This window comes from Eublepharis macularius, chromosome 13 (genome assembly GCF_028583425.1).
Source record: "Eublepharis macularius isolate TG4126 chromosome 13, MPM_Emac_v1.0, whole genome shotgun sequence".
In the NCBI taxonomy this organism is placed as follows: domain Eukaryota; kingdom Metazoa; phylum Chordata; class Lepidosauria; order Squamata; family Eublepharidae; genus Eublepharis; species Eublepharis macularius.
The window spans coordinates 51,856,653-51,884,225 of NC_072802.1; the positions used below are offsets into that span (position 1 = coordinate 51,856,653).

General features: G+C 43.8%; 1 protein-coding gene across 1 annotated transcript in view; it reads left to right on the forward strand.

Annotated features, from left to right (window-relative positions):
* BICDL1 (BICD family like cargo adaptor 1) overlaps positions 1-27,573 on the forward strand; it is a 70,835-nt gene that overhangs the window by 10,742 nt on the left and 32,520 nt on the right. Inside the window, exons 2-3 of the mRNA XM_054996912.1 lie at positions 3,640-3,855; positions 24,512-24,628. Coding sequence (XP_054852887.1) covers positions 3,640-3,855; positions 24,512-24,628 — 333 coding nt within the window. The remainder of the gene's footprint in view (positions 1-3,639; positions 3,856-24,511; positions 24,629-27,573) is intronic.

The window sequence follows — 27,573 nt, forward strand, 5'->3', positions numbered from 1 at the left end:
AAAAGGGAGGGAGAAATAGAGATTCGGTTTCGTTTTCCCGGCCATGTCGGACGCTCCTCTCGGCAGGTCCGAGAGGAAGCGCCCGAGCACCCTGACCGGGCGGCTGATCTGCGAAGATTAGCCCCCAGGACTCCCAGGGAGGGAGGCAGGGTCCGGGACGCTGCGGGAAGAGCCCCCCGAAACCTATGCGGGGGGTAAATTGCCCGTTTGTCCCTATGGAGGCTGGCAGACGTGCGCGGCGCCTCGTGTGCTGCCGGGCCATGGAAAACGGCAAAGAGCAGAACTAGGCGGAAGCCTGCAAGTAAGCGAATCCCTTCTGTTATTACAAGCGCACGCGAAGGAGTGGTGGGATCTGAAGCTAAGAAGGCTAGTTCTTCCCCCTTGCTGAGTCTCAGAATTTGGCTGGCGGTCCCCCCCCTAAAATGGCAGCGAAAAAACAGAGTCCCGCCCTGGGCAAGTCAATTACGGCTGCCCTGCAGGGGAAGGGAGAGTCGCTCGAAGAACTGGTGCGGAGGGCGGTGACTGAAGCCATAAAACCCTTTGTTGACAAGCTGAACGAAACAGATCAAAGGGTGGGCTTAATTGAGAGCGAAGTGAAAACCATTAAGGAAGCAGCGGGGGGGGCAGAGAAGTCTGCTCAGGAAAGTGCGTCACTTGTGAAGGCTACGAATAAAGAGTTAAAGCTGGTGGAGAACCAGCTGATCGGGCTACAAGTGGAACGAACACAAACAATTTTGCGCCTCCAGAATGTGAAAGAGGAGGAAAATGAGGATTTATGGGGTTTGGTCTCGGAACTATTGGCGACACTCGTGAAGGCAACTAAAGAAGAGGTTAAAAGCGCCATTTTGGAGGTCCGTAGGGCTTCTTCAAAATATGCAACGAAGCGTCAGCTGCCTCGCGAGATCATCATCGATTTTTCATCTAAAAGGATCCGAGACATCATCCTATACAACTCATACAATGCGGATCTGGACTTTTTGGGTAACAAGGTCAAGATATTGAAAGACGTCCCATTTTTAGTCCGGAAAAGACGTTTTAAGTATAAAAAGCTTGCAGCTCTTCTGAGGGAACGTGGAATAAAGTACAAATGGTTATTTCCTGAAGGCATCTGGTTTAGTTACAAAGATCAAGCTTACAAGATATTATCAGAAGATCAACTAAGGGATTTTGAGGATAAAAATCCGGAATTTCAGCGAGACACCAAGCAAGAAGAAAACGAGAAGTCTAAGGGGCGGGGGGAGGAAATGAGCACTGCGGCTGCAATTGCTCAGAGAGAACTGCGTCCGGGACCCAGGAGGGGGAGGAAAACTTAATTTGAATTTGAATTGTAATTTGCATTTTGTAAGGTCGACCACTCCATCAATATTATACAAAGCTTTAGTTTTTAATAATGGCAGTATGAAGGGAAAGCATTCTGTGTAGTGTAGATGTTATATGTTGTTGTTTGGATTTTTTTTCTCTTTCCTTCCCTTGTTTCCCTTCTTTCCTTTGTATTGTTAGTTAATGTAGTTAATAAAAAGAATAAAAATGTTAAAAAAAAAGGGAGGGAGAAATAAAAATAACAAGACCTGAGAAGTACCACTGCCTGGTACCTCTGGGAAAATTTGGGAGCGGGGACAGGCATTCTGATATTGTGCTGGCACGTAATGTCACTTCTGACAAGAAAAAGGAAGTGACCTCAGGGGCAACACTCTAAGATTTGTCAAAACTCTGTGGTTAACATAAACTAGGAGGCCTGGTGACTCTAGCCAGAGGCTTCTTAGGGGAAAAACTGGTTGTTGAGGAGAGGTCTGAAGGAAAAGAAAGAAGCACCAGAAGGGCATTCAGTGAAGGAGCTGCAAGTATTGAGGGTAATGAGGGACAGTTAGTGGAGCAATTGATGAAGAGCCAGGGGCTTTCAGGTAGCTGAGCATGATACAGAACAGCAAGAAGTATCTTGTGGTTTGGAATATTTCAGGCCTATCTATTGCCTTTTTAAAGCTTTGCTCCCATATCATTCTCAGAATGGTTCTTTTTCCTTCAGAAAAGATTAAGAGCCAACTAATGGTTTATCAGCATATCCAGATTCAGAACAGTTCTTTGGGGAATAATTCAACTTTAGGTGAGCAGATCACAGAGTTCTGTACCTTTATAGAAATCAGTTCCCCTGGAGAAAATGACTGCTCTAGACCGTGGACTCTATAGGGTTACTATAACCTGCCGAACTCTAGCCCCTTCCCAAGCCCCAGCCTCCCCAAGCTCCACCCTCTCAAATCTCCAGGTATTTCCCTACCTGGAGCTGGCAACCCTGAATTGGACTGATACAAAAACATGATTTATTGAGGTCACTTTTCTGTTAATTGTTTATTCTTAAAGCAAACTAGCAATGCTTCTGATTGCTTCACTGTTTATCTACAGGACAGAACTTGTTTCTTACCAGAGCAGTTTATCAATCATCAATATATTTAACTGTCAACGTGGCAAAATCTGTAGATACTTAAATCTGGAGACTGGAGCCATGAATAGACAAGACTGATATTTCTACAAACATGAGAAAAGCCCCAGGTTTGCAGAAAAAGTTTAAACAACAGCAACATTGGGGAAGGGGGTTAACCCGCCCCAAAACACGATAAAAGCAGTGCTTATAACATTAAGAAACTAAAGCTGTCTTAGTTGTGTTGTGGATGCTGCTAGGCAACCACAACAGTATTACCAGCCTTCAAGCCTTGGTTTCTGTCAGTAAAAGGCAGGTAGAGGGTGCAGGGCCATTTCCAGGGCAGTTTCGGCCTTTAAAGGAAGACTCATTGGTGCCAGGCCCAGCAGCAACCACTGGACAATTTGATAGTGTGCAGCTTGCATGACCAGGACTGGCTGCTTGCTACTGTTCAAGACACCCCACAAAAGCCAGTATGGTGTAGTGGTTACAGTTTCAGAGTGAGATCTGGGAGACTCAGAATTGAATCCCCACTGTGCTATGCGAGCTTGCTGAGTGACCTTGGGCCAGTCACATCCTCTCAGCTTAATGTACCTCAGGGTTGTTGCTTTGAGGATAACATGGATGACAGGAGGATTATGTAAACTGCATCGAGTCCTCATTGTGGATAAGGTGTTCAGGCAAAATATAAATGAAGTAAATAAATAATAAATATAGGTGAAGACAGGAGGCAGATCAAAGGATGGTTGGCTGGTGAATGGGAAGGAGAGAATGAAGCAGGGAAAGATGAGGCTATGGGTGTTGCCAGGAGGAAGGAAATAGAGTGGGAAGGGAGAGATAAGGGAAAGTGAGATCCACCCTACAAGTCCTTGTGTGTTCCCCACCACACACCTGGGCCCAGCCAAGCAGCCATCATTGCACAGTTGGCCTTGACAGAGACTGCCAGAGTGAAGGAAAGCTGAAGAAAGGGGGAACAGATAAAGATAAACTGAGTGGTGCATGAGAAGAAGAGAAGGAAATGGGAGCGTCTATTGACGATTTCAAATAAGAGAAAGAGGAAATAGTGGGGAAGGAGAAAATAAGATGCCTCCTCAAGTTCTTGTGGGTCTTCTCATCTGTATCTTGTGCGTGTATTTCAAAATATGCTTGCTAAGTTATTCAAAGGGAAAGGGGACAGTGATATTTCAGCTGTTTTGTTTTCACTTTATTTTCTTTGTGTTATATAGCATCTGGAACAAGAGAAACATGAACTTAGGCGACGGTTTGAGAACAAAGAAGGGGAATGGGAAGGAAGGGTATCAGAACTGGAGAGCGATGTGAAACAACTCCAGGATGAACTGGAGAAACAGCAGGTTCACCTTCGGGAAGCAGATCGAGAGAAGACTCGCGCGGTCCAGGAACTATCTGAACAGAACCAAAGACTCTTGGATCAGCTCAGCAGGGTGAGTCTGATAGTGGCTGGAGATGAAAACAAAGTTTAAATATTTTTCTGTTTTCTTTGTAATCCGTTAATATGATGCTGCTTTTTATGCTTCCGTTCAACCTACAGCAAGGATTAATAATGCAATAGAAAGTTGTTACCCCAAATGCTCCCTACTTATTTTATTTATTTATGGAATTTTTATGCTGCATCTCCTGGGCTTACAAAATAATATAACAAAACTCACACATTGCAAATTATAACCCAACATTAAAAACACCCAGCCAGAGAGTGGGGGGAAAAATGATCAAGCAGCTTAAAATGAATTTAACAATTTTCAGAGTAAAAGCACACTATAAAAGGATTTTAAAAGGTCAACTCCTTAATTAAAAGCCTAGGTAAACAAAAATGCTCTGGACTGGCACCTACTAGAAACTGATGTAGGTGACAGGTCAAACCTGGATGGGCATTCCACCGGCAAGGTGCCGCTGTTGAAAAAACCCTGTCTCCAGCTGCCACCCACCTCAATTCTGATGGTGAAGGCATGGAGAGGCTTGAAGGTGAGGGCACAGAGAGGCTTGTAAGACAGATCTTAACTGGTGGGCTGGACATTGTGGGAGGAGGTGGTTTTTCTAAGTACACCAGCCCTAAGCCATTTAACAGTAAGAACCAGCACTTTGAATTGTGCCCAGGAGCAAATGGGCAAGCGAATGTGATCGAACACATTATGATTACTCTGTGACAGTGTTGACAGCAAAGTGAACTCATTTCTCTGCTATACTTTGACTTTTTTCTGTCTCATGTCTGTTTGACATTTTTTCCCTTCAGCATAACGGAGAGATTCTTGCATTTGGGAGGTTGCCTGTGAGCCAATGGGAAGTTCTCTCATCTATATGGCCTTCAGACTTTCCAACTTTGTAAACTTGCTGATCTGAATAAGCAGCCCATGCTGGTTTTAACTTCAGGAGTTCAGCTTTCGCTCTAGTTTGTGTTGTTTGCTAAAGGGTATTGCAGGTGGCTGAACATAATTTGGCTCCCTGCTTTGAGGAGATTTGAAAATGTAGAAAAGCCATATGCAATAAGTACCTCAAAGCATTCTGCATCAAGATAAATACTACCATGCTATTCAAAATGTCTTTCTTGCTTACTCTGTGACCTTCTCAAACAATCAGCAGGACTGTGTCCATTGCAATTATGTCTTATTTGATTTTTTTTTTACCAATAAGGAAAAAACAGGTTTGTTGGATGCAATACTTATGGCCGTAAAATATGCTGCGAGTTGCTCTTTCAAAGGGACAAACAGTGTGCTATCCCTACATTTAAAAAACCCAAACCAAAACTCTATCACTTGTCGAGACACTGAGCTTGAGTTCAAGAGAACAACAGAGTCTGTATTGTGCGTGTACCTCACTGCAGTAGGGACCTTGCTTTCAATGAGAATGCGTATGTATGCCCTGTAATTCTGCAGGAGTGCACTATGTGGTGTTGCTTACAGAGTTCAGTCTGGTTTCTTTAAAACACACACACACACCATGTTTCTAGCCCTCAGGTGCGAGATGGTATTTTCAGTAGTTAGGAGGAGGGCTTTAGAATTTTGTAGTAGTTAGGAGGAGGGCTTTAGAATTTGCCCCTCTACTTTTGACTAACAAAATCAGATTTATAATCATACATATAGACTTCCTCCACATGACTAGCAGGAGTGAAATAAAATGATTGTAAAATAAAGAACAGTTGGGCTAATATATTAACTCTGCTTGGTGGTAGAAAGCACCATCAAGTCATAGCTGACTTATGGTGACCCCTGGTTTTCATGGGCAAAAAACTAACAGAGGTGGTTTGTCATTGCCTGTCTCTGCAACTCTGGTTTTCTTGGAGGTCTCTCATCCAATTACTAACCAAGTCCAACCTTGCTTAGCTTCCAAGATCTGCCTGGGTTATCTAGGTCAGGGTATTAACTTTGCTTAATTAAGAAAAATTGCAGAATTAAGTTTTTCTGGGTAGAATTTGATTTCTTTGGTGCAGTTTTGGGTTAGTTTTTTAATGGAATGCAGCCATATCTATGGATTGTAGAATAGACTGGCAGTCATTGGATGTCCCTAGATGAATTTCCTGGAAAATAAGCGTATTGGACACTGTTCATTTTTATGGCCCATCAAAGTGAATGCAGTATCCCTTCTTGAACACACGCAGCAAGTAAGTTGGAGACATAGGGCTGTATAGAAACTGCACTTAAAGTTCTGGATCAAGAGCAGCTGGATTTTGGAAACGTTGTACATGTATTTAGCTAATTTGTGTGACACTTTTTTGCTCAAATCACTTCCCTTTTGCTTGTCAGGAAAAGGGGTTAAAATGATAAAGGGCAGCCAAGCCTAATTTCCTTATTGCTGTGCCAAGTGCACCCAACCTTACATTACAAGCTTCTGAGGTTCTGGCCACATGCAATATATCCACAGCCGTAGGGGCTAGCAACTTGTTCTCATTTTCCCCTGAAATAAACCTGAGATTCTCAGGAAGCTAAGTTTGGTGCTCAGTATCATCACGCTGTATTGATATTTGTGCCGACTACTTGCAATATCTTGGAATAGATCTAGCCTCGAGTAAAAAGTGCGGCTGTGTAAATGAGCCGGTGCCCCATCATATAACTGAGCATCAAGAACTGCTGTGTTAGTGATGTAAGTTTATCGATGTGAGCTAGAAAGAAGGAAGTAGCCTGAATAGGTCCACTTAGCCTGAGCTTGTCTGAGCTTGGAAGTTGGGTTAGCCTTGGTTAGTACTTGGATGGGAGATCACCAAGGAAGACAAGGGTCACTATTTGGAAGAAGGCAATGGCAAAAACTGCCTCTGCTCATCTCTTGCCTTGAACATCCCATGGTTGGCATTGCCATTAATTGCTTATGACTTGATGGCACATTCTTCTTCTTAGAAGGATGGAATTTCAAGTCACAATTCAATACATAAAAATGGGATTGGATTTGGCTGTAATGAGGACATAACAGGTGGGAAGGACAGTAAAAAAACCCTGATTCTAATTCAGCTCCAAACGTTTCTCCTCATTTCCATTATTGATCTACCAAAGCTCAATAATAATTTATATTATTGATCTACCAGAGCTCAGTAATAGAGGGAAATGGCTATATGGCTTGGTGGCTTGGTACAGAAAAATCTCAGATTCAGTCTTGGTGTCTCCAGATGAAAGGATCTCGTGTAACAGGGCTTGGAAAGACACAGACACTGCCTATAGTAGATTCACACATTCCATAGTACACAGGTCGGCTCTGGGGTCCCCATACTGTGTGTGATGCAACATAATCACACATAAGTTGTGTGATTCCTGCACAATTTCCCCAGCTTGGAACAGCCGTATTTGGGTGCTATTTGACCTCTTGGAGAAACCGTTGCGCGCCATGGTCCTGCTATGACTCTTGCAACACTTGCACATGCAGAGAAGAGGAGCACCTGCAACTCATGTGTGATTGTGTTACATCTGACACAATGTGGGGACCCCAGATCCAACTGTGTACTTTATAATATGAATAGATGGACTAATGGTTTTACTCAACTGAAGATGGCTTCGTATGTTGGTATGCTTGATAGTTGCAGAGCACATACCTTGGATCCTGAAAGTTCCATATACAGTTTCTGGCATCTCCAGTTCAGAGGTCCCAAAATGCAGAGCAAGGGAAGAAGAGTTGCTGCTAGCTGTAGTAGACAGTACCAGGCTTGATGCACAGACATAGATATGATGTGTCCCCCCACTGATTTTTTTAATCCGTGATTTTATTTTTATTTGTGTGTGTTATATACCATCCAGTCACTTCCGACTTATGGTGACCTTATGAATGAATGACCTCCAAAATGTCCTAGCATTCTCATTCCATATATGGTAAGAGTCTTTGTTGTAAAATCTTGAGCATCATTTTGCTTGCGTGGGAAATTAATGTGATGGTCTGGTAGTTGCTCCAAACTTTTTTGTCTCCTTATTTCAGAGTGGGAATGTAGATTGGGTGTTTCCAGTCTGTTGAGCCGGCTATTTGAACTTGGCTTCCGCCAGGATCAAACTCAGTGAGCAGAGCTTGGACTGCAGTACTGCAGCTTGCCACTCTGCGCCACGGGGTTATTTGCCCCAGATTGAGTGCTATTGGGAAGCAGTTTTTTTCCTGTTTCTCCACAGCATCGTGTTGCTTCCACATATCTCCAGGGTTTTCTCTGTCTTTTCTCTGATCTTTTTCAAGCTTGCTTTACTGTGATATTTTGGGAAAGATTATAGCAAAACTAGGCAGGTGCATATGTGGCTGGGAAAGTCCCAGTCTTCCTAGTCTCGCCCGCATTCATGGTATTATCCCTGCCCCAGTGCTCTGCAGCAGCCAGCCGCCACTGGGAGGATTTGCTTTTGTTTTTTTACATAATTTTAATGTTGTATCAGTCTTTCTGTCATGTTCTTGGAATTCCTAGCTTTCAATTAAAGCAAAAGTAAGTCTCTAGCTTCTTCCTTCCTTCCTTCCTTCCTTCCTTCCTTCCTTCCTTCCTTCCTTCCTTCCTTCCTTCCTTCCTTCCTTCCTTCCTTCCTTCCTTCCTTTCTAATATACCCTGTTCTTCTCCCCAGTGGGGGCCAAAAGCAGTTTACACCACCATTCTTCCCCTCCTCTACTTTATCCTTACAACAGTCCTGTGAGGTTGGTTAGGTTGAGAGATGGGTCATCCAGATACTAGTCTGACTATAACCATAATACAATGTTGTCTCTCCATAATAGAAGGGGCTGTAGAGACTTAATTTTAAAAAATTTGAAAGGTGGGAATTTAGAGAAGGTGACAGACTGTTATAATGTCAATTGCTGATTTTTTAAGAAGCCTCCAGGTGAGGAAAACTCCTGCTTCTCCACAATAGCTCTGCCACTAGTGGAAAGGAACGTGGGGAGTCTGCAAAGATTTGTAAAAGATAACCAAGGCTGCCCACTACAATTTATTTCAATTAGATAAATACTGGTAAGCTTGTACAATTGAACTATTACTTGAAAGTTTTCTTGGCCCCCTTCAGAAATTGAAGTTTTTTTCCTCCCTTATGTTTTATTTAATTGAAACTTAAATATTTTTGAAATAACGTTGAGTGTTTTCCAGTTTCTTCTCACATTTACCACCACCCAAATGCAAACTCAAAATATATTTCAATGATGGGTTCTCCAGCCCCCAGAGAAACAAAGATGTTCCACGTTCGTGCATAATAGCCGCTTTGGTGATGCTGCCTACAGTCTTTTCTCAAGCTTCCATAAGTAGATGCAACGAGGTTAGGAACCACTGTATTAAACTCTTAACTATATGCATGTAGGAATTTCCTTCAATGTGATACTTTAATAGACTTCAGGCTGAGAGAAAGCAAGGGACACTATAATAGGGTGAGCAGTTGTTTAGTTGTCCCCAGAGGAAAAGATGGAAACCATTTGCTTACATGGAAGACAGAATACCCTTGGGGTGATGACTAAACTTATCTGACCATTTTGCAGGTCAGAAGTCTTGGCGTGATGCTGGATTCCTCTTTATCAATGGAGGACCAGGTCGCGGCAGTTGCCTGGTCTGCTTTTTTCCATCTTCGGCAGGCCAGGCAGCTGGCTCCCTCTCTCTTGACCCGTGACCTGGAAACAGTGATCCATGCAATAGTCATCTCCAGATTGGATTACTGTAACTCGCTCTATGCAGGGCTTCCCTTGAGTCTGACCCAGAAATTACAGCGGGTCCAGAACGCTGCTGCCCCTGTCTTGATGGGTGTGCCTTTCAGGACACATGTAGCTCCAGTTCTGCAGCAGCTACACTGGCTTCCCATGGAGTTCCAGATCAGGTTCAAGGTTTTGGTATTAACCTATAAAGCCCTAAACCGACTGGGACCAGCATACCTAAGGGACTGTCTCTTCCCATATACTCCCCGGAGGGTGCTGAGATCAGCCGGTAAGCACCTACTGGTGGTCCCTGGCCCTGGCTCAATTGGCCTCAACCAGGGCCAGGGCCTTTTCGGGCCTGGCCCCGACCTGGTGGAACTTTCTGTCTGAGGACACCCGGGCCCGCCAAGACCTTGTCTCCTTCAGGTGGGCCTGTAAGACGGAGATGTTCCACCAGGCGTATGGTTGAGGCCATCAGGGTTTCCACCAAATGAGCCTCTCTCATGGTCTCCTCTATGTCTGTAGGGGGTATTGACCATCTACCCCCCATATATGAGCGACCATGCATGGTTAATCTGCACCTCCACCAACGTCAGATGTTATATGGTTTTTATACAGTAAGCAGGTGTTTTATTAGAAAGCTGTGTTAACTTATTGTGATTTTATCTTGTATATTTTATCTTCTGTTGTAACCACCCTGAGCCCGCTTGTGGGGAGGGCGGGATATAAATATCATAAATAATAATAATCTCCTGCCACAGAGGAACCCATTCATTAACAGACCAGCTTGTGCTTTTCTCCATCTTTTGGTTTAGTTTCTTAGTTACGCTGTAGATGCAGAGGAGTTAGCCGTGTTGGTCTGTGGTAGCAAAATCAAAAAGAGTCCAGTAGCACCTTTAAGACTAACCAATTTTATCATAGCATAAGCTTTCGAGAATCAAGTTCTCTTCGTCAGATGCATGGTACAGAAACTGGAGTTTCTGTACCATGCATGTACCAGTTTCTGTACCATGCATGTACCAGTTTCTGTACCATGCATCTGATAAAGAGAACTTGATTCTCGAAAGCTTATGCTACAATAAAAATGGTTAGTCTTAAAGGTGCTACTGGACTCTTTTTGATTTAGTTACGCTGGAGTGTGATGGAATCTTGGTGAACTGGCTTTTGTGTAGATTAATGATAATATATCCAAGCGTAGCTACTTTCCTAGAGGGTCAGTCCTAATGTGTTTGTGTTACTTGATCTTGTGTTACTCGATCTCACAGCAACGTTTGACACGGTTGACTATGATTTGTTGGCCAGCTGCCTTGCTGATGTGGGGATTAGGGGGACAGCCTTACAGTGGCTGGTCTCCTTTCTCCAGGGTCGGGGACAGAGGGTGGCTCTCGGGGGAGATCTATCGCCCCGTCACCCTTTGGTGTGCGGGGTTCCCCAAGGGGCGATGCTCTCCCCGATGTTATTTAACATCTACATGTGCCCCCTCACCCAGTTGGTGTGGAGGTTTAGGCTGGGCTGTCATCAATACGCGGATGACACCCAGCTTTTTCTGTTGATGGACGGCTGGCCAGACATGACCCCAGACAATCTGACCAGAGCTCTGGAGGCTGTGACGGCATGGTTGAAACAGAGCAGGCTGAAATTGAACCCGGTGAAGATGGAGGTCCTGCAGCTGGGACGGAGGCTGCCAGATGTTGGGATCCAGCTCCCTGCCCTGGATGGGACACCACTGGCAACTTTGCCAGTGATGAAGAGTCTGGGTGTGCTCCTGGATGCCTCCCTATCGATGGAGGCCCAGGTCACGGCGGTTGCCAAGTCTGCATTTTTCCATCTTTGTCAGATCAGGCAACTTGCCCCCTACCTGACGCCCTAGGACCTGGCTACAGTGATCCATGCAACGGTCACCTCCAGGCTAGATTACTGTAACTCACTCTACGCTGGGCTACCCCTGGGCCTGATCCGGAAACTACAACTGGTCCTGAATGCGGCAGCGCGGGTCCTGACTGGTATATCTTACCAGTCACATATCACACCTGTCCTGCGCCAGCTGCACTGGCTTCCGGTTGAATTCTGAATCAGGTTCAAGGTTTTGGTTCTTACCTTTAAAGCCCTGAGCGGGTTGGGACCGGCATATCTTCGGGACTGCCTCTCCCTGTACGTTCCCCGGAGACCGCTTCGATCAGCGGATAAATGTTTACTGGTGGTCCCTGGCCCTAAGGAAGCCCGCCTCGCTTCAACCAGGGCCAGGGCCTTTTCAGTCCTGGCCCCAGCCTGGTGGAACGCTCTGTCAATGGAGACCCAGGCCCACGGGACATATTATCGTTCTGCTGGGCCTGTAAGACAGAGCTGTTCCGCCAGGCATTTGGTGGTTGAAGGGGGCGGTGCCATGTCGGCCTCCCACCTTCGGGGGCGGGGTTCTCCCCACCATTGCACTTGGTTAATTTATTTCATTATTGTTTTGTATATTGATTTTAGTATTGTTGTTTTCTTGTTTTTATTGATTTTAAACTGTTCACCGCCCAGAGCCCCTGGGGATGGGTGGTATATAAATTGAAATATAAATAAATATAAATATAAATAAATATAAATAATGTACCAGGGGATGAGTAGAATGCAACAAGCAGGGCTTGTTCCACTCCTCTGTGCCAGGCTGCCAAGAACATCCTTAGTCTATCCTCAAACTAAGTTTCCTGGACTCTGCCTTCTGTGCTGATTCTGTCCTAGAGTTTACATAGCTTGTGACGAGTGCTACCTCTCTTCTACTCTATCTAGGCCTCTTATTTCTCTTTTCCCCTTCAGGAAGAGTACTGGCTTCATCTCTTTAAAAAAGATAGCAGGCAAGGTTGAAACCTGCTGGGAGGCCATGTGAGGACCCCCTCCCTGTTTGTTCTCTGATTTCTCTTACAGCTGTTTGTATTTACAAAAAGTGTTCTGTACATGTTCAGAAGTACATGGGTGGTTTCCCCACTTCGTCACACCTGGGAAAGATCACAGCATAGCATGGAAGACACCCATGTAGACAGGAAAGTCCAGATCTTCTTGGTACTATTCACATTGGCACTACTTTCCATGTTCCTGTTCTACGCACTGTCCATTTCCCCCCTCACCCCCCCTCAGGACTTTTTTTTCTGGGAAAAGAGGTGGTGGAACTCAGTGGGTTGCCCTCTGAGAAAATGGTCACGTGTGCGGAAGGCAATCTAAACTCCCTCTGTCTGGAGATCAGGGGGCGGGGCCACCAGCCATGTGACCATTTTCAAGAGGTTCCAGAACTCCGTTCCACCGCGTTCCCGCTGAAAAAAAGCCCTGGTTAGAATGTTATATCAGTTAACTTTTTTTAAGGTGAAAAAACCTCCCTGGTGGTGGTGGTGGGGGAAATGGCCACTGTCAGGAATTGGGGCAGGTAGAATGTGGGGAAACTTGCCAAATGGAAGCCCTGTTGCTGCTGCACAAAAGTAACAGGGAAACCAACCCAAGCCTGTCCCTTTGTGGAAAACACCTTGGGGTTGTTTCCTGTGTTTTTGAGCTAAATCTTGGTAGGAATTGCCTTTACATCTAACCAAAGACCTTTAGTCCAGCATTCTCTTTTTAGCCCAATTGATACCTCTGAGTACTCACAAGTAAGGTAAGTGGTTACGGCTGCCCCCCCCCCATTGCTTGTCCCTGGCATCTGTTCTGGAAGTATACTTTTCCTCCGATCTTTCCCTCTTGAGCTGATCTGATCCTTTTTGTTAGCCATGTAATTGTTGTTGTTGTTGTTTAATTATAGTCTGCCTTTCTCACTGAGATCCCAGGCGGTTTACGTACCGCAAGTGAATGCAATATAATCAATAGTTAGGACATCTGCAGAGCAAAAATACAATATGACCAACCGTTAGGGCATTCAGTGAAAATAGATATAGTAGCTGCACATTTGAAAACTAGCATAAAGCCAAACACGTAGATGAAAATCTCCTGGTTCCCAGTGCAACAGTCTTACCAATAAGCAATACAGAATCTTGTGGTTAGATCTCTACATTTAGGCATGTTGTGAAATTTTTGAATTGGGTATAGTAGGGTTTGAGGCTGGGGGCATCAGCTTGGAAAGCATGTGTCCCGCTGCTGAGGCACGACCTGTTAGTCACTAAAAACAGACAGTGAACCCTAATGGTGCTTTCTCCTCTGTGGAAGAGGATCTCTGCTAACATTGCCCGGAAGACGCCACCCAGTTGAGGCAGAGAGGGGGAAAGGATACACTTTATGCTCAGCTTCAATTGTATCCCTTTCATTCATTTGGCTCCTGCAACCCTTCAGTCCCCAGAGGTGAGGAATGACGTGCAAGCTTTCCCTCATTAATTCATGTACCAGAACAGTCAGGGAGGCACTCCACACACCAGCACGACTCACCCTCCTTTGCCTCGGGATGATCAATCTCAGCCGAGGCTGCTTATTTGCAGCTTCCAGAGCAGCTTGGGAGTTCCGTCACGAGTTGCTAGGTTACAGTACATTACAGTGTCCTGGTCTGCTGGTGTTGCTGTGGTAACAAGATGGTGGTTTCAGACTCTTTTTTTTTTTTTTTTGCAATTCCATTATGGTGAGGTGAGGCTGCAGATATTGTGGGAGACACAACAGTGACGTCTGAAATGGTCGCTTGGGGGTTACCCGATGCTCTTTTTAACATTAATAGCTTGAGGATAAAAGGGAAGCTAGAGGGAACTCCCCCCCTCAACTTATGGTTTTAATATTATTTTGAATCAAGAACATAAAATACAACAGGGCATACTGCAGTAGTCAAACCAAAATATCAGTATAGGCAAAGATACACATAAGCCAGAAGAAATTACAAAAAAACTTCATTACACAGCACAAATACTATATATATCACGCCTGCTCTAACCCATTCTCTCTTCTATGAGAAGAGTGTTTAGTGCCAAGTAGAAATGTCAAATATCCTGCTCTAGGAAGCAGACAGTGAATTTCAAGGGGAAATCCACTGATAAGAACATAAGAGAATCCCTGCTGGATCAGGTCAGAAGTCTTTCTAGTCAAGTATTCTGTTTCCACAGTGGCCAGTCAGATGCCCCTGGAAACCCCTGGAGATGCCCCTGGATTTGTGAAAGAGAGAATGCTATGTGGCAAGCACAATTTGAATATATGTTGGATACTTCTTTAGAGGTTCAGAGACAATTTGTCTTGCAAACCAACGTTTAGAATCCTGAAGAGCTCTCATGTTCCAGGAGTGCTTTGTGTTCCATCTGGGTGCAAAGGTGATTTGCAAACTCCCATATACATATAGCTTCCACCTGCAATATGCAGCTGGCAGTTGGAAATGAATTATTTTTGCACTAAACCCCTGCAATAACAACTGCATTCTCTCTCTCTCTCTTGCTTTGCAAATACACACTGGGAAGCTTTAATTGTCTCTGTTTCCCCGGAGTGTAAGAGCAAAAATAGCACACATTATGTTCTCTATATGAGTTCCGTGTTTACTCCGAACCTGGAAGTGCTGCCTTTTTAGTGATTTTTTGATACGGGAAAAGACTGTCATCTTAAGCACAATCAAAAAGAGTCCAGTAGCACCTTTAAGACTAACCAACTTTATTGTAGCATAAGCTTTCGAGAATCACAGTTCTGTTCGTCAGATGCATGCATGCATCTGACGAAGAGAACTGTGATTCTCGAAAGCTTATGCTACAATAAAGTTAATTAGTCTTAAAGGTGCTACTGGACTCTTTTTGATTTTGCTACTACAGACTAACACGGCTAACTCCTCTGGATCTTAAGCACAGCTACTTGGAAATTCCCTCGGTTCAAAATCTCTGGGGCTTACTTCCCCATAAGACTTGAATAGCTGATGAGTAGTAAACTTGCATTTTGACTGTACCACTTGAGGTCCAAGTTAGGGATGGGTGTGTATTAGTCATTTAATATGGAATTGCAATTATTTGTTTATTCAGTCTCTAGACAAAGTAGTTGTCTTCTACTGTATTTTTTATTTCAAATCTAACAATAAAAAAACAGTGTACCTACCACATTTTTTATCCCACCCTATCTTCCAGGAATTCAGAGGGAAGTATATGGTTCTCCTTTCCTTCATTTTAGTCTTTTCTTCATTTTAGCCTTACAGTGACCCTATGCAGTAGGGAAAGGGGGTTAACCTTCTTCCTTCATCATTTTTCTGAGCCTCATTTCCCTGTTTAGAACTGTTGTATGCTCACAAATGGAACACTCACAGGTATTCCCCCGCCCCCAAAATTGGCTCCAATCTCAACCACCACAGGGTTGCCAGCCTCCAGGTAGTGGCTGGAGATCTCCCGGAATTACAACTGGTCTCCAGGCCACAGAGATCAGTTCACCTGGAGAAAATGGCTACTTTGGGGGGTAGACTCTATGGAATTTTGCCATGCCAAGGTCCTTTCCCTCCCCAAACCCCACTTTTTCCAGGTTTCTCCAGGTTTCACCCTCCAGATCTCCAGGAATTTCCCAACTTGGAGATGGCAACCCTAACCTCACAGCTGTTTTTAGCATTTGAGGCTTCCCAGGGCATCTGCTCGTTTAAAATTTTGTCTTTCCCTTCTCCTGTCAGATGCTGCTTTCTCAGCAGAGAAGGGCATTCATCAATCATTTGTAATTATCTGTGTTTGTGTGTGACTGAGAAAGTGCTGTTTTGTACTTTGTAGCCAGTCAAAGCCACTGCTCATTTTTAATGGCCATTATTATTACCTTGTAATCTTGCCACTGTAAATAGTAAACACTAAAATAAAATTATGGGCAGTGGTTGACCTCAATGTAAAAAAGCAATACTTAAGCTTCTCCTTCCTCAAAGAAAAAATAACTAATAATTAACCATTAATTCATCAGTGGTCAGGACAGGAGAACAGGAGATAATTAATTTGGCTGAAAATTGATGGGACATTCGTTGAAGAGGATTTATATTCAAATAGACATGTCGCAGAATCTTGCCTGTGTGGAATTCTGTTTTAATTCCAGCTTTTTATCACTTGAAAAGAAACATCCTCTATGGTTTCTTGGTCTGAATCATGCATCCCAGTTGTTGGAGGAAACTTTTGGTGGGTTCCAACCAACTAATCTGTTCAAAAAGCCTTCTTGTGAACCGAGGCATACCTTTTAATAGAGGCCTGTTAAACTAACAGCTTTCACTAGAAATAATGCTGTTTTAAAAATAGCTTTAATACACAGTAGGGGCCTATTAGAGAACACTGAGGCTTTCCACCCCATGGTATTTTTTAAATAGGTTCGTGTAATTGCAATATGGTTGGATGGCCTGCATCACAGATGCCACAAGTACTGCAATGGGGAATGGAGACATGTGATATTCATGGACTGGAGCAGAAGAGCTCATGTGCCTCACTAGAGTATCTATATAGGCTGTGTATGCGGCTGGTGCCCAGGCAAGGAATACACAGCACGCTATTGTTGGATGGAAATAGGCCACGTATTTATTGATTACAGCCATTAGAGCTTTGGCATGGCATAAGGACAACGGATCCATCGCATTGAACGGTCCCTAACAGCTCAATGGCACGCCTTCCCCAGCCTGCCTGCTGGGTACCACAGAATGGTAGAAGGTGTAGCACCAGGTGTGACCCTGGTGGTCCCTGCCACCTTAAGTGAAGCCTGCAACAGCCATCCCAGGTGCATACCCATGTGCTTCCCCGCGATCCCTTAAGGGTACCCTGATAGAAAGGGGGGGCGCCCATCCAGCCCATCCCAGCCCAGTGGATCCAGCCCTGTGCTCCGAAACTACCCAGCCAAGTTGTGACTAGCATCCCCAGCAGCAGCTAGCCCCTAGGGAGGGGGAAATGTCATCATCCTACATTTGTGCACACATTGTAAACAGCTTGTTTACACTGTTTACAACACTGTAATGATTAGTTGTGCCCATCTGGAAGCAATAAAGAGACATTTTGTTGAAACTACCAGAGTTTCCTGTGTGCTGGGAACAGAGCAGGACAACTCAAGAACAGCTACCCACCGCATCTCACAAGATACTGCACCACCTGGGGCAGTCTTAGCCATGGGGTATCCAGGCAGCTTCCCTGGCCTGGGTGGGCTCCATGCCATCCTGATGAAGGGGGAAAGAAGAATAGCCTCTGGGGCTTGAGCAGGTAGGCAGCAGCTGGCTGTCTCAGGGATTACTTGCCCTCCTCCCCAAGCATGAGTAGGTATGTGGTGGGTGGTTGTCCTGGCAGTGACATGCCTGCCCCCTCTGTGGCACAGGCAGTATCCAGTTCACCCGCTGGGTGCATCTTCCTGACTTACATGGGGCAAGGGCGACCTCTTTGAGCCTGGGGTGGTTTGGCTGGGGTGGCGGCCATGACTTTAGGGCCCTATCCTGAGCTTTTGTCCAGGGCCATAGAATCTCTAAGACCACCTCTGTACACCAGAGTTCACTATTTGAGAGAGAGGAGAGGCCAGACTATTAAGTAAAGCCAACATGTTTGGACCTCTTCCCATTTGCCCAGTAATCATTCTGCTATCTATGTGAAACTGCAGACATCCTTCTCCAAGGGGGAGGGAAAAGCTGGAAACACACATCTCACAAAACTTCACTGAAGTGAGGGTAGAGATCCTCCTTTAAGGTGTCAGCACAGATGGTCAGTTGCTTTGAAGCAGTGTAATGTCAGGTCCATAATCTTGTTAACTCTGAGTATGCCTGGGCATACTCATCGGCACTCATGGGCAACGTGATCACTGCTGCTCCTACAGACAGATGGTCACTGATCTCATGGCACTCTCTCTGCCCATCTGCCTGTATTACTGTGGACAAAGCCCCTGAGATCACATCTGCATAAGCTACTTTCCAAGGCTCAGAAGCTCTCTTTCAGAGCTCCTTGCCATGAGCCTCAGTATCCATCTTTCCTATCCATGCTGGTCTCCCATCTGTCTGCAAGGCGGTTGGTTGCCAGCGGGGGGAAGCACCATCTGCATGCTATGCAGGTTCCCCTTCATCAGATCATATTTGTCGCCCCCAGGGAAAATTCTCTCCACAGTGTCTCAGCTGTGACAAGCTTGTAAGCATTGCCTTGTCAGAGGAGGCCAAGTTGTTGATTGCATTGATTTATACTGTGTAATCCGCCTTGAGTCTCCGTGGGTCCGTCAATAATGTGAATTTAAAAATAATAATTGAGCATTCTCTTTTTTAACAGTGGCTCCTCGGATGTCTCTGGAAGTGAATCATTTGGGCATGAGAGTTGGTCTCAAGCTGCCTTTATGTCTATGGAGGTTCCATTTGCTTCTCATAGCTAACAGATGTTAGACAAAACCTGTTCTTAGCTAGTTGATACGTTTTTTAAAAATTCTGTTCTTGGGCTTTACTGCTCAATGGTCTGTTTATTTAGAACTGTAAGTCAAATTATGGTCCAATTTATGGTAGCTGCTCTTTTCTTTTTCCTTAAGCAAATTGACCATATCCCTTTTCTGGTGGAGACTTAAGGGTGAGAGAGATGGCAAAAGTACACTATATGTTGTTGTCTGTTCATCAACCTCCCTGCCCTCAAACAAGGGTGTGAAATTTGGGGTTGTGCAATGCCTAAGAGCCAAGCTACAAGTGACGCCTTACACAGGGTGGACACTTGTCAGCTGCCCTCAAGTTTTGATGGGAAATGTAGGCATCCTGGTTTTACAGCTTGGCTCTCCATTACAGCTGCAAGACCAGGGTGCCTACATTTCCCATCAAAACTTGAGGGAAGCTGACAAGTGTCCAATCTGTGTAAGGCATCACTTGTAGCTTGGCTCTAAGACTGTGAGTTGAGAGCCAGGAATCCTTAGCTGTGAACATCCTGGTTGGCCTTACGCCAAGCAATCTCTTCCCGTCTTCTGCTTTCCATTTGCAATATGGGAGATCATAATACCGGCCTAATTTAAGGAGTGGTTATATGGATTATAGCCATTACATTTATTATATATTAATGTGAAAGTTGGACAGTGAAGAAATAATTTCTTCCTGTCATTTGAAATGTGGTGCTGGAGGAGAGTTTTACGGTTCCCATGGATGGCCAAAAAGACAAGTAAGTGGGGTTTAGATCACATCAAGCTTGAATTCTCCCTAGAAACTAAAATGACGAAACTGAGGCCATTGTATTTCGGTCACATCGTGAAAAGACAAGACTCTCTGGAAAAGTCAATAATGCTAGGAAAAGTTGGAGGCAGTAAGAAAAGAGGAATACCCAAAATGAGATGGCTTGACTCAATAAAGGACGCCACGTCCTCCAGTTTGCAAGATCTGAGCAAATCTGTTAATGATAGGACATTTTGGAGGTCTTTCATTCCTAGGTCACCATAGTTCAGAAGTTACTTGACAGCACATAACACACACACAACCATGGCATGCAGACCGATGATACTATTGCAAACTTCTTGGTTTGAGATATCCCAGAATTGCAAGTATTCCCCAAACTGCAGAAATCAGTTCCCCTAGAGGAAAGGCTGTTTTGGTGGGGGTGGTCTATAGGACTATACCCTACCAAGGTCCCTCTCCTCCCCAAACCCCACCCTCCCCTGACTCCACTCTTAAATGTCCAGGAATTTTCCAGCCTGAAGTTGGCAACCCTTGCCTGTGATATGGCAGTAGCGCTGCATATGGCATAGTGCTGCGTTAGTGAGTGCCCTTCATAGTGATAACCTTGTCCCCATGTTAATATAAGACGGTAGAGTTACTCTTGCCCAGTGGGTCGCTGGAGGAAAACCTTTCTGTTTAGAGAAAAGTGACCTTTTTTTGGTTTCTTAGAGTCACATGCTGGAATTTTGATGCATTATGAGCATGTAGCCTCCAGGAAAAAAGAGGGAAGGGGGCTTCAAAATAGGTTGGACAAAGAGGAGGGAATCAATCATATGCTCTGGGAGCAACACCTCATGCCCAATAAAAGACTAGTGACTAGTAATCCAATCTCAATATTGGATTACTGTAATGTGTTCTACTTGGGAACGCCTTTTGCAGAACGTTCAAAACCGTGCAACTGTTCTGGAATGAAGTAGGCAGGCTCTTAATTAGTGCCCTTCAATAGGGACAGCAGAACACTGATCCTTAAAGCATTTAACGGGTGAGCAATTAATTTCTGAGCTCAGTTCAGAGTCCTGCTTTGACCTTTAAAGCCTGCCCCTTCTGGAATGTATTCCTCCTGCATTTGGTGATCAACGAAGGATTGATTCTGTGTTTGCTCAGGGTACCCTCGCTGTCCAAAGTAAGGCAAGAGGCTAGAAGGACTACTGCTTTTTTTTCATGTTTACACCCGCCTTGTAATTTTTTTCCTTCTTCAGAACTTCTGGCTTCTGTTGTTTGGATTTCTACAGGAAGATGTGTTGACTTTCACAGGATAGTCTTTTAAATTGTTTTGTTTCAATGTGAATTTTCTGTATTTTATTCTTCTGTAAATTCCACTGTGTTTGCTGGTGGGTATTAAATCTTTAAGGGGAAAAAGGTCAAAGTAACACATGTACTGTCCTCACAGAAAAGTGTATTTATCAGCAAAGTGTCGCCATTGATGAAAAGCAGTGACTTGTTAGAAATAGCTGCACCTAGAGAAATAGTGCCCTTTGGACTTTTGAGCACCCAGTATGTATTTCCCCCATAGCACCTCCAACATTTCAAGGCACCCTATATGTATGAAGTACTTTATAGCATTTTATATAAATCTATTAATATTGTGGGTTCCCATAATTGCTTCAAAATATACAGCAGGCAATACATACAGATCCGATTTTCTCAGAAGTGATTGGGTCTTTTTATTTTTATTTTTTGCATCTAATGTTTCTCATTTACAGTTGCTGGCAGATTATGCCTCTGGCACTAACCAGGATCTATTTTTACATTTTTACAGAGGAGAACTATAATGATTTCCTATAGGGGCATCCTAGAGCATTTTACAAATAATTGGAACCAATTTTTGGCCTATTTTTCTGTTTCCTTTTAAAAAATATCACGGCCGCTGGCTGCACGTGAATGTCCATTTTATCAAATTGAGATCAGCTTTCTAGTGACTCAAAGCAAAACATTTTTCTTAATATAGCCAAAATTGGAGATTGCAGTGAGAGAAATTTGGATTCTCCCGCTGAAAGCCAGGAAACTTAAATGCAGTTGTTATGTCCAAAGTTGTCATTCATTGCTATGGTATTTGGGTATGATGTTTCTGATTTGCTGTCTGCCAGCATAATTCCTAAGTTAAGTATATCAGTTTCAATTTCATACCTTTATTGGCATAAAAGCAGTGATAATTTACAATCAGAAATAGATACAGAGATCTGAAATGATAAAACAAGAGTATAAAACAATCACTTAAAATAATAGTCAATGATAAGAATGAATAGGTGTCCAACGATTAAGATACAGTGGTAGGCCTGGACTTCATTTTGTAAGCTTCTGCTAAAAATTTTGCAACACATTTAGTAATTTGAGGGTTAACATCTTCTAAAAGGTAAATTAAAATTTTTCTTTTGGTAAGAACACTGTGCTGAAGATATTCAGCCAAAAATCGTTCATGTTGTTAAGGCAAGGAGAGGGCACTCTAAAATAATATGAGATAACAAATCAAGAACTCCTGGGCATAGCCTGTTTTGAGAAGGTATTTGCCTAAATCTGCCAAAGAGAACTAACGATGGAAAGGCATTTAGGTGAGCCAGAGTAAAAGTTTGGCGCTGAAATGGGGAATCTAAAACTATTTTGAAAGTTAAGTATATCTTCCTGCATAGGCTCTTAAAATAATCTGAATTTGAAATTGAATTGTAGATTAGTGCAGCTGCAGCATTCTTCTTAGGGTTGCCAATTTCCATGTGAGAGCTGAACATCTCCCAGAATTACAACTGGTCTCCAGGCAACAGAGATCAGTGCCCCTTGAGAAAATGGCTGCTTTGGAAGGTGGACTCTTATATGGCATTATATCCTACTGAGGTCCTTCTCCTTTTCAAACCCCACCCTCCACAGACTTACTTACAGATCTCCAGGGATTTCCCAACTTGGAGCTGACAATCCTAACTTTATGCACATATGTTTCAGTTCCGATCCATTTATGTTTCTGCTTAAGGAAAACTGTATTGCTTTTATGTATGCTATATTGCCTTAGGAGTGGAGAAGCAACCAACAGAGAAGGTCAGAATTAAAATCTTTGGTAATATATATCAGAGGCAAAGTGGCTGCTATCTTCCATGCAGGAAGCACCCTGAGAGGGGTACTGCTTCACGCTATGGCAAGGGCAGAGATTATCTGCAAGGTTCCAGAGGCTTGCTTTTCGATGCATTTGTCTTTTTAAATATCTCATAGTGATCGTTATTAACTCAGATTAAGTCATCCACTTACCTTTTTTACTTTTGAAGAAAGAAAGAAAGAAAGAAAGAAAGAAAGAAAGAAAGAAAGAAAGAAAGAAAGAAAGAAAGAAAGTTTATGCTATTGGCACCTAGCACATAGACCCACTTAATTGCGACCTTTGTAACTCACTGTGGAGAACTGTTGAACTGAGTGGAGGTATAAGTGGTCCTGAGGAATAACCATATCTGCTCTCTAAAAAAAAAAAACACCATCCAGGGATGAATGAGTAGTCTTGCTTTTATCCATGGATGTGACAGTAGAAAGAGGCTCACTTCAGATTTTTAAGGAAACCCAAACTGGAAATGGAACACCAGTCCCAGAGAAATAGGATTAATGGCTGGAGTGAGGGTGGGTTTGAGGGTGGAGCCTGATGTGAATGTTGTGTAAATCTGGAGATCATCTTTAGAGGATCAAAGTGCTGAGTTCATGAGGGGGGAATTGCAGTGCCCTGCTTCACTAGCTAGAAACTGCGTGGGGTGGTTATACAATGGAATACTTGATACTGAAACAGAGGCCAAAATATTATACAGGAAGACAACAACAACATCATTTGATTTATATACCGCCCTTCAGGACAACTTAATGCCCATTCAGAGTGGTTCACAAAATATGTTACGGTAAAATACTAGATGGCTGGGAAACGTGTTTTTGCCCTGTGTATGTTTGAGGATAGTCGTGTGTTGCAAATTGGTTAGAGTTAGGTTACAACTTCTTGGGAGACCTTTTGTTCAATTTCTCACTTGGCCATGAAGCTCCCTGGGTAACCTTGAGCCAGTCACGCACTCTCTTCTCAACCTGACCTACTGCATAGGGCTGTTGTGAGGATTAAATAAGGGAAGGACAAACCATATATGTTCCCTCTTGGAGGGAAGAGTGGGATAAATGTAATAGTATTAATATATCAGGGGAATCTTGCTGTGATGACTTATTGTCAGGCTGCTTTGCAGGGAAAAACAAGTTAAGGACAGCTTTCTGTCAGGCTACCCATGCACAGAGATCACCTGCCGACTGCTCTCTGTGTGGCTCAAACACCAGAGTGTAGTAGGTGGTTACAGGATGGAGGGCCTTTTCTGCAGTGGCACCAAGGTATGGTGTGGTGTCTGACAACGGGAGCTTATACCCTGAAAATCTTGTTGGTCTTTAAGGTGCTACAGGACTCAAATCCTGCTGTTGTACTGCAGACCAACATGGCTATCCACCTGAAACCAAAGTGTAGAATTCTCTGTCAAGGAAGGTCTGTCTTGCTCCTTGTTGCTGACTTCTCAGCGTAAAGCTAAAACTGTTCTGTTCCAGCGATCTTTGAGCGCTGCTGTTTGCTTGGTTCACTCTGCTGGGAGGTTTCCTTTTTGTTTGCTGATAGTTCTTTCTATTTTGTTTTATTATTTTGTAACATGGGATGTGAAATTTTGTTGTGCTCTGCCTTGGGGCAGTTGAATAGACAGATATAAAATTTTTTAAATGAACGTAGGTGCCTTGACAGCCTGGAAACTTTGTCTAGAGTTCGGTGACATTCTAATGCCAGGGTGTTCTGTCAATATTTTAAAGATACGACTCTAGTCTGTGCCTTGCCTTGTGAAATAGGTGGCTCCTTATTTTCTGAAAAGGAAAATGGTGCCTGTATGATGTTTATAATGCTTCTATGTGGTAAGGAGAGAAACCTAACTGTGCTGCCCCTCTTTCTGTTTTAAGTGTTAACCATCTCATGTGTTAACTTTCTGATATCTTCGGGTTTGTAGGCATCAGAGGTGGAAAGACAACTCTCCACGCAGGTTCATGTCCTCCAAGAGGACTTCAGGGAGAAGAAATCATCAACCAGCCAGCACATAGTACGACTTGAGAGTCTACAAGCTGAGGTGAGTCTGCTTTCTGAAAGGGACAATGCCGTTGTTGCAAGGCAGGGCCAATTTTATGCATTCAGATTAATCAGGCTGCAGGTAAAGGACTGCAGGTTTGAATGCTTCCCTGTGTGCACTCCCTCACTTACAGTGGTAGAGTCCAAGAAAAGCTTTACTACTAGATTTAGTTGAATGGTATCACATGGTCATCAGAAACCAAGCTTTTTTGGGTTTGGAGTCTAGAACTAGAAGTGGACTTCTGTCCCCTCTGACAAAATTGTCAGGATATGTACCTCAATATTCATGTTGCTAGATCTCATGGCTGTGGGAAAGAAATTTAAATGTACAAAAGGGTTTTAAAAAACCAGAAACTGAGCAGGTATGACTAGCAGTGGGGAAGGAAAGTTGTGTAGCTCCCAGCTGCATTGTGGGGATAATAACACTTTGTTCACTGCTCTGAGTGGGCACTCATCTGTACAGACAAGCAGTATACAAATGAACCATCATCATCATCATCATCATCATTATTATTACTCCTATTCCTACTATGTCACTCATCTCTGTTTTTCTTTGTGACCTCATGGGGAGGCCCTGCATTCTAATCCAAATCCCTTGTAAATCCTTTGGTCTTCTTCTAAATCCCCTTCTTCCTTCCTGCTAAATATTGTTGCAAAACCTTCAATGCACCCAACATATACAAAGCAAAGAAGTAATAGGTAGAATCTGCGTACCCACATTTTCATTATATGCCCATATTTTCATTATGTTTTGAGTTGTATAGAATCCTGCCCCCACCTCTCTTTTCCCTATAGTGGATGGACATCTTTGGCAGGTCATATTTGCTAATGATTCCAGAGAACTTAAAGACGGTGAGCCAAGCTGGTAAAACTGGTGTGGGTATATTTTGAAATTTAGCACATTTTATTGGTAGGGGTGAAATACTTCGTGTGAGTTTGACAACCAAAATGTGCAGATTTGTGTCTCAACATGCAGTTTCTGGATTGTCAAAAATTAGCATTTCAGAAATTATTTGACAGAGAATGCCACCAGACCCCATGGAGAGCAAAGACAGCTGGCTCCCAAAGTGCAATAATGATCATACTGTTGTTCCTTTAATGAGGAATGAGAGAACCATTCTGTGTGTTACTTTTGGGGGGGGTCTTTGATTAGCTCTCACACAACATGTATTTCAGTAGTAAAAAGCAGCTGCAAGGGGTGGGCTTTAGATTAGGGACAAAGCACTAGGGAGAGTCAACTCTTCTTCCCACTGTGCCATTAATGCCACAGAATCTCCACCCCCAACTACTATTAGCCCCAAAAGGGGGGAAAGATAAGCAGGGCTTTTTTTCAGCAGGAGCGCGATGGAAAGGAGTTCCAGCACCTCTTAAAAATGGTCACATGGCCAGTGGCCCCGCCCCCTGATCTCCAGACAGGGGAGTTTAGGGCAATCTAAACTCCCCTCTGTCTGGAGATCAAGGGGCGGGGCCACCGGCCATGTGACCATTTTCGCTGAGGGCAATTTAAACTTTAAAAAACTCCCCCCTTGTTCCAGCTGACCCAAAGTGACGTCATTGTGCGGTCTTGAGTTCCACCACTGAGTTCCACCACCTCTTTTCCCAGAAAAAAAGCCCTGAAGATAAGTACTCATATCTGTCTTCCCCTCCCCTCACAGCTAATACCCCCTTTGAAAAGGGGCAGTTTAGAGAAAGATTGTGGCGGGTTAACGCTCTTGTCCCAGTGCCATATTAAAATACAGGTCCAATTTTAGATTGTCAAAGGAATGTGTAGTTTGGTCCATACTGTTGAATGGAAATTTGTTTCAAAACAAAAAGTTATATTGTAGCCTTTTATGGTTTTATTTCTACCAAACCCCCTTCCCCTTCTGTCTCATTGAGATCTAAATGTAAAATGCTTTGTATGTCATCTGCTAGCATGTTATACTCTTTTCACTTCTTTGAGCACTGAGAAGTTGCAGGGGCAGGGCTTCTCTGGGTTGGTTCCCATTTGGAAGAGAGAGCTCAAGAGATGTTTGGCATTTTGTAAGATTTGCTTTATTTGCAAATGTTCAAGTAGAGAACAGATGGAGTCAAAGGGGCACCCCACAGGACAGGAGATTCGCTATCTCAGATCTCCAGAGAGAATGAGTCTGCATCCCCTGGGTGCTTCACCCAACTTGTAGCAATGTCTGTCTGCAACTTTCCCTGTCTCTTCTAGAATCTAAAACTGCTTTTTCTTCATACAAAGAGACAATTCTGTCTCCTTTGTTCTGTTGGGAGTAGGGAGTCACCTCTTTCTACCCCTAATGGGTGTTTGGCCAGAACCTTTTTCTGAAGCCCATTGAGGCTGTAGCTACAGAGTCTCTCTACATGAGAAATTGGACACAGGAAGAACATGTGTCAGGAGATGCAATGGTATCTGGGAAGGGTAGTTTAAAAAGACAAAGCCAGTGGTAGGGCAAAGGCTTTGCTATATACTGGAGCCTGAAATGCCAGAAAGGAAACTTCAGCCCATTATAATCTCTCCAGGTCCAAGCTTTGCTCTGGAATGCAGCTTCAGCCCATTTCCATTCCTTACTGCTCTCTGGTTGTGATCCCACCATTTTAGACTGGAGAGGTGAAATTGCCAGAGCCTTTGGGGAGGCTAAAATGAAATTAACAAACCCTCTGAGGTGCAGTCTCTGCCAGCTCTGTCTCTGTTTGCTTCCCAGCTAACATTGAATCTCCCTACACTTGATGAACATGTGCCGAGGCATCTCGTCTAGAGAGACATTAACATTCTTTTGTGATAGGCTAGGGCTCCCTGAGCATGCCATTTTATGTCAAGCCCATAGGACAGTACCCTAAAAGAAGGATGGATCAGACAGTGCAACAAGCTCCCTCTATTTTTTTAAGTTGATTCTGCCTTTGTTTACATCAGGGGCTGCCAGCGGAAAGCTAACAGGCTGGATTCAGCTACCAAATACA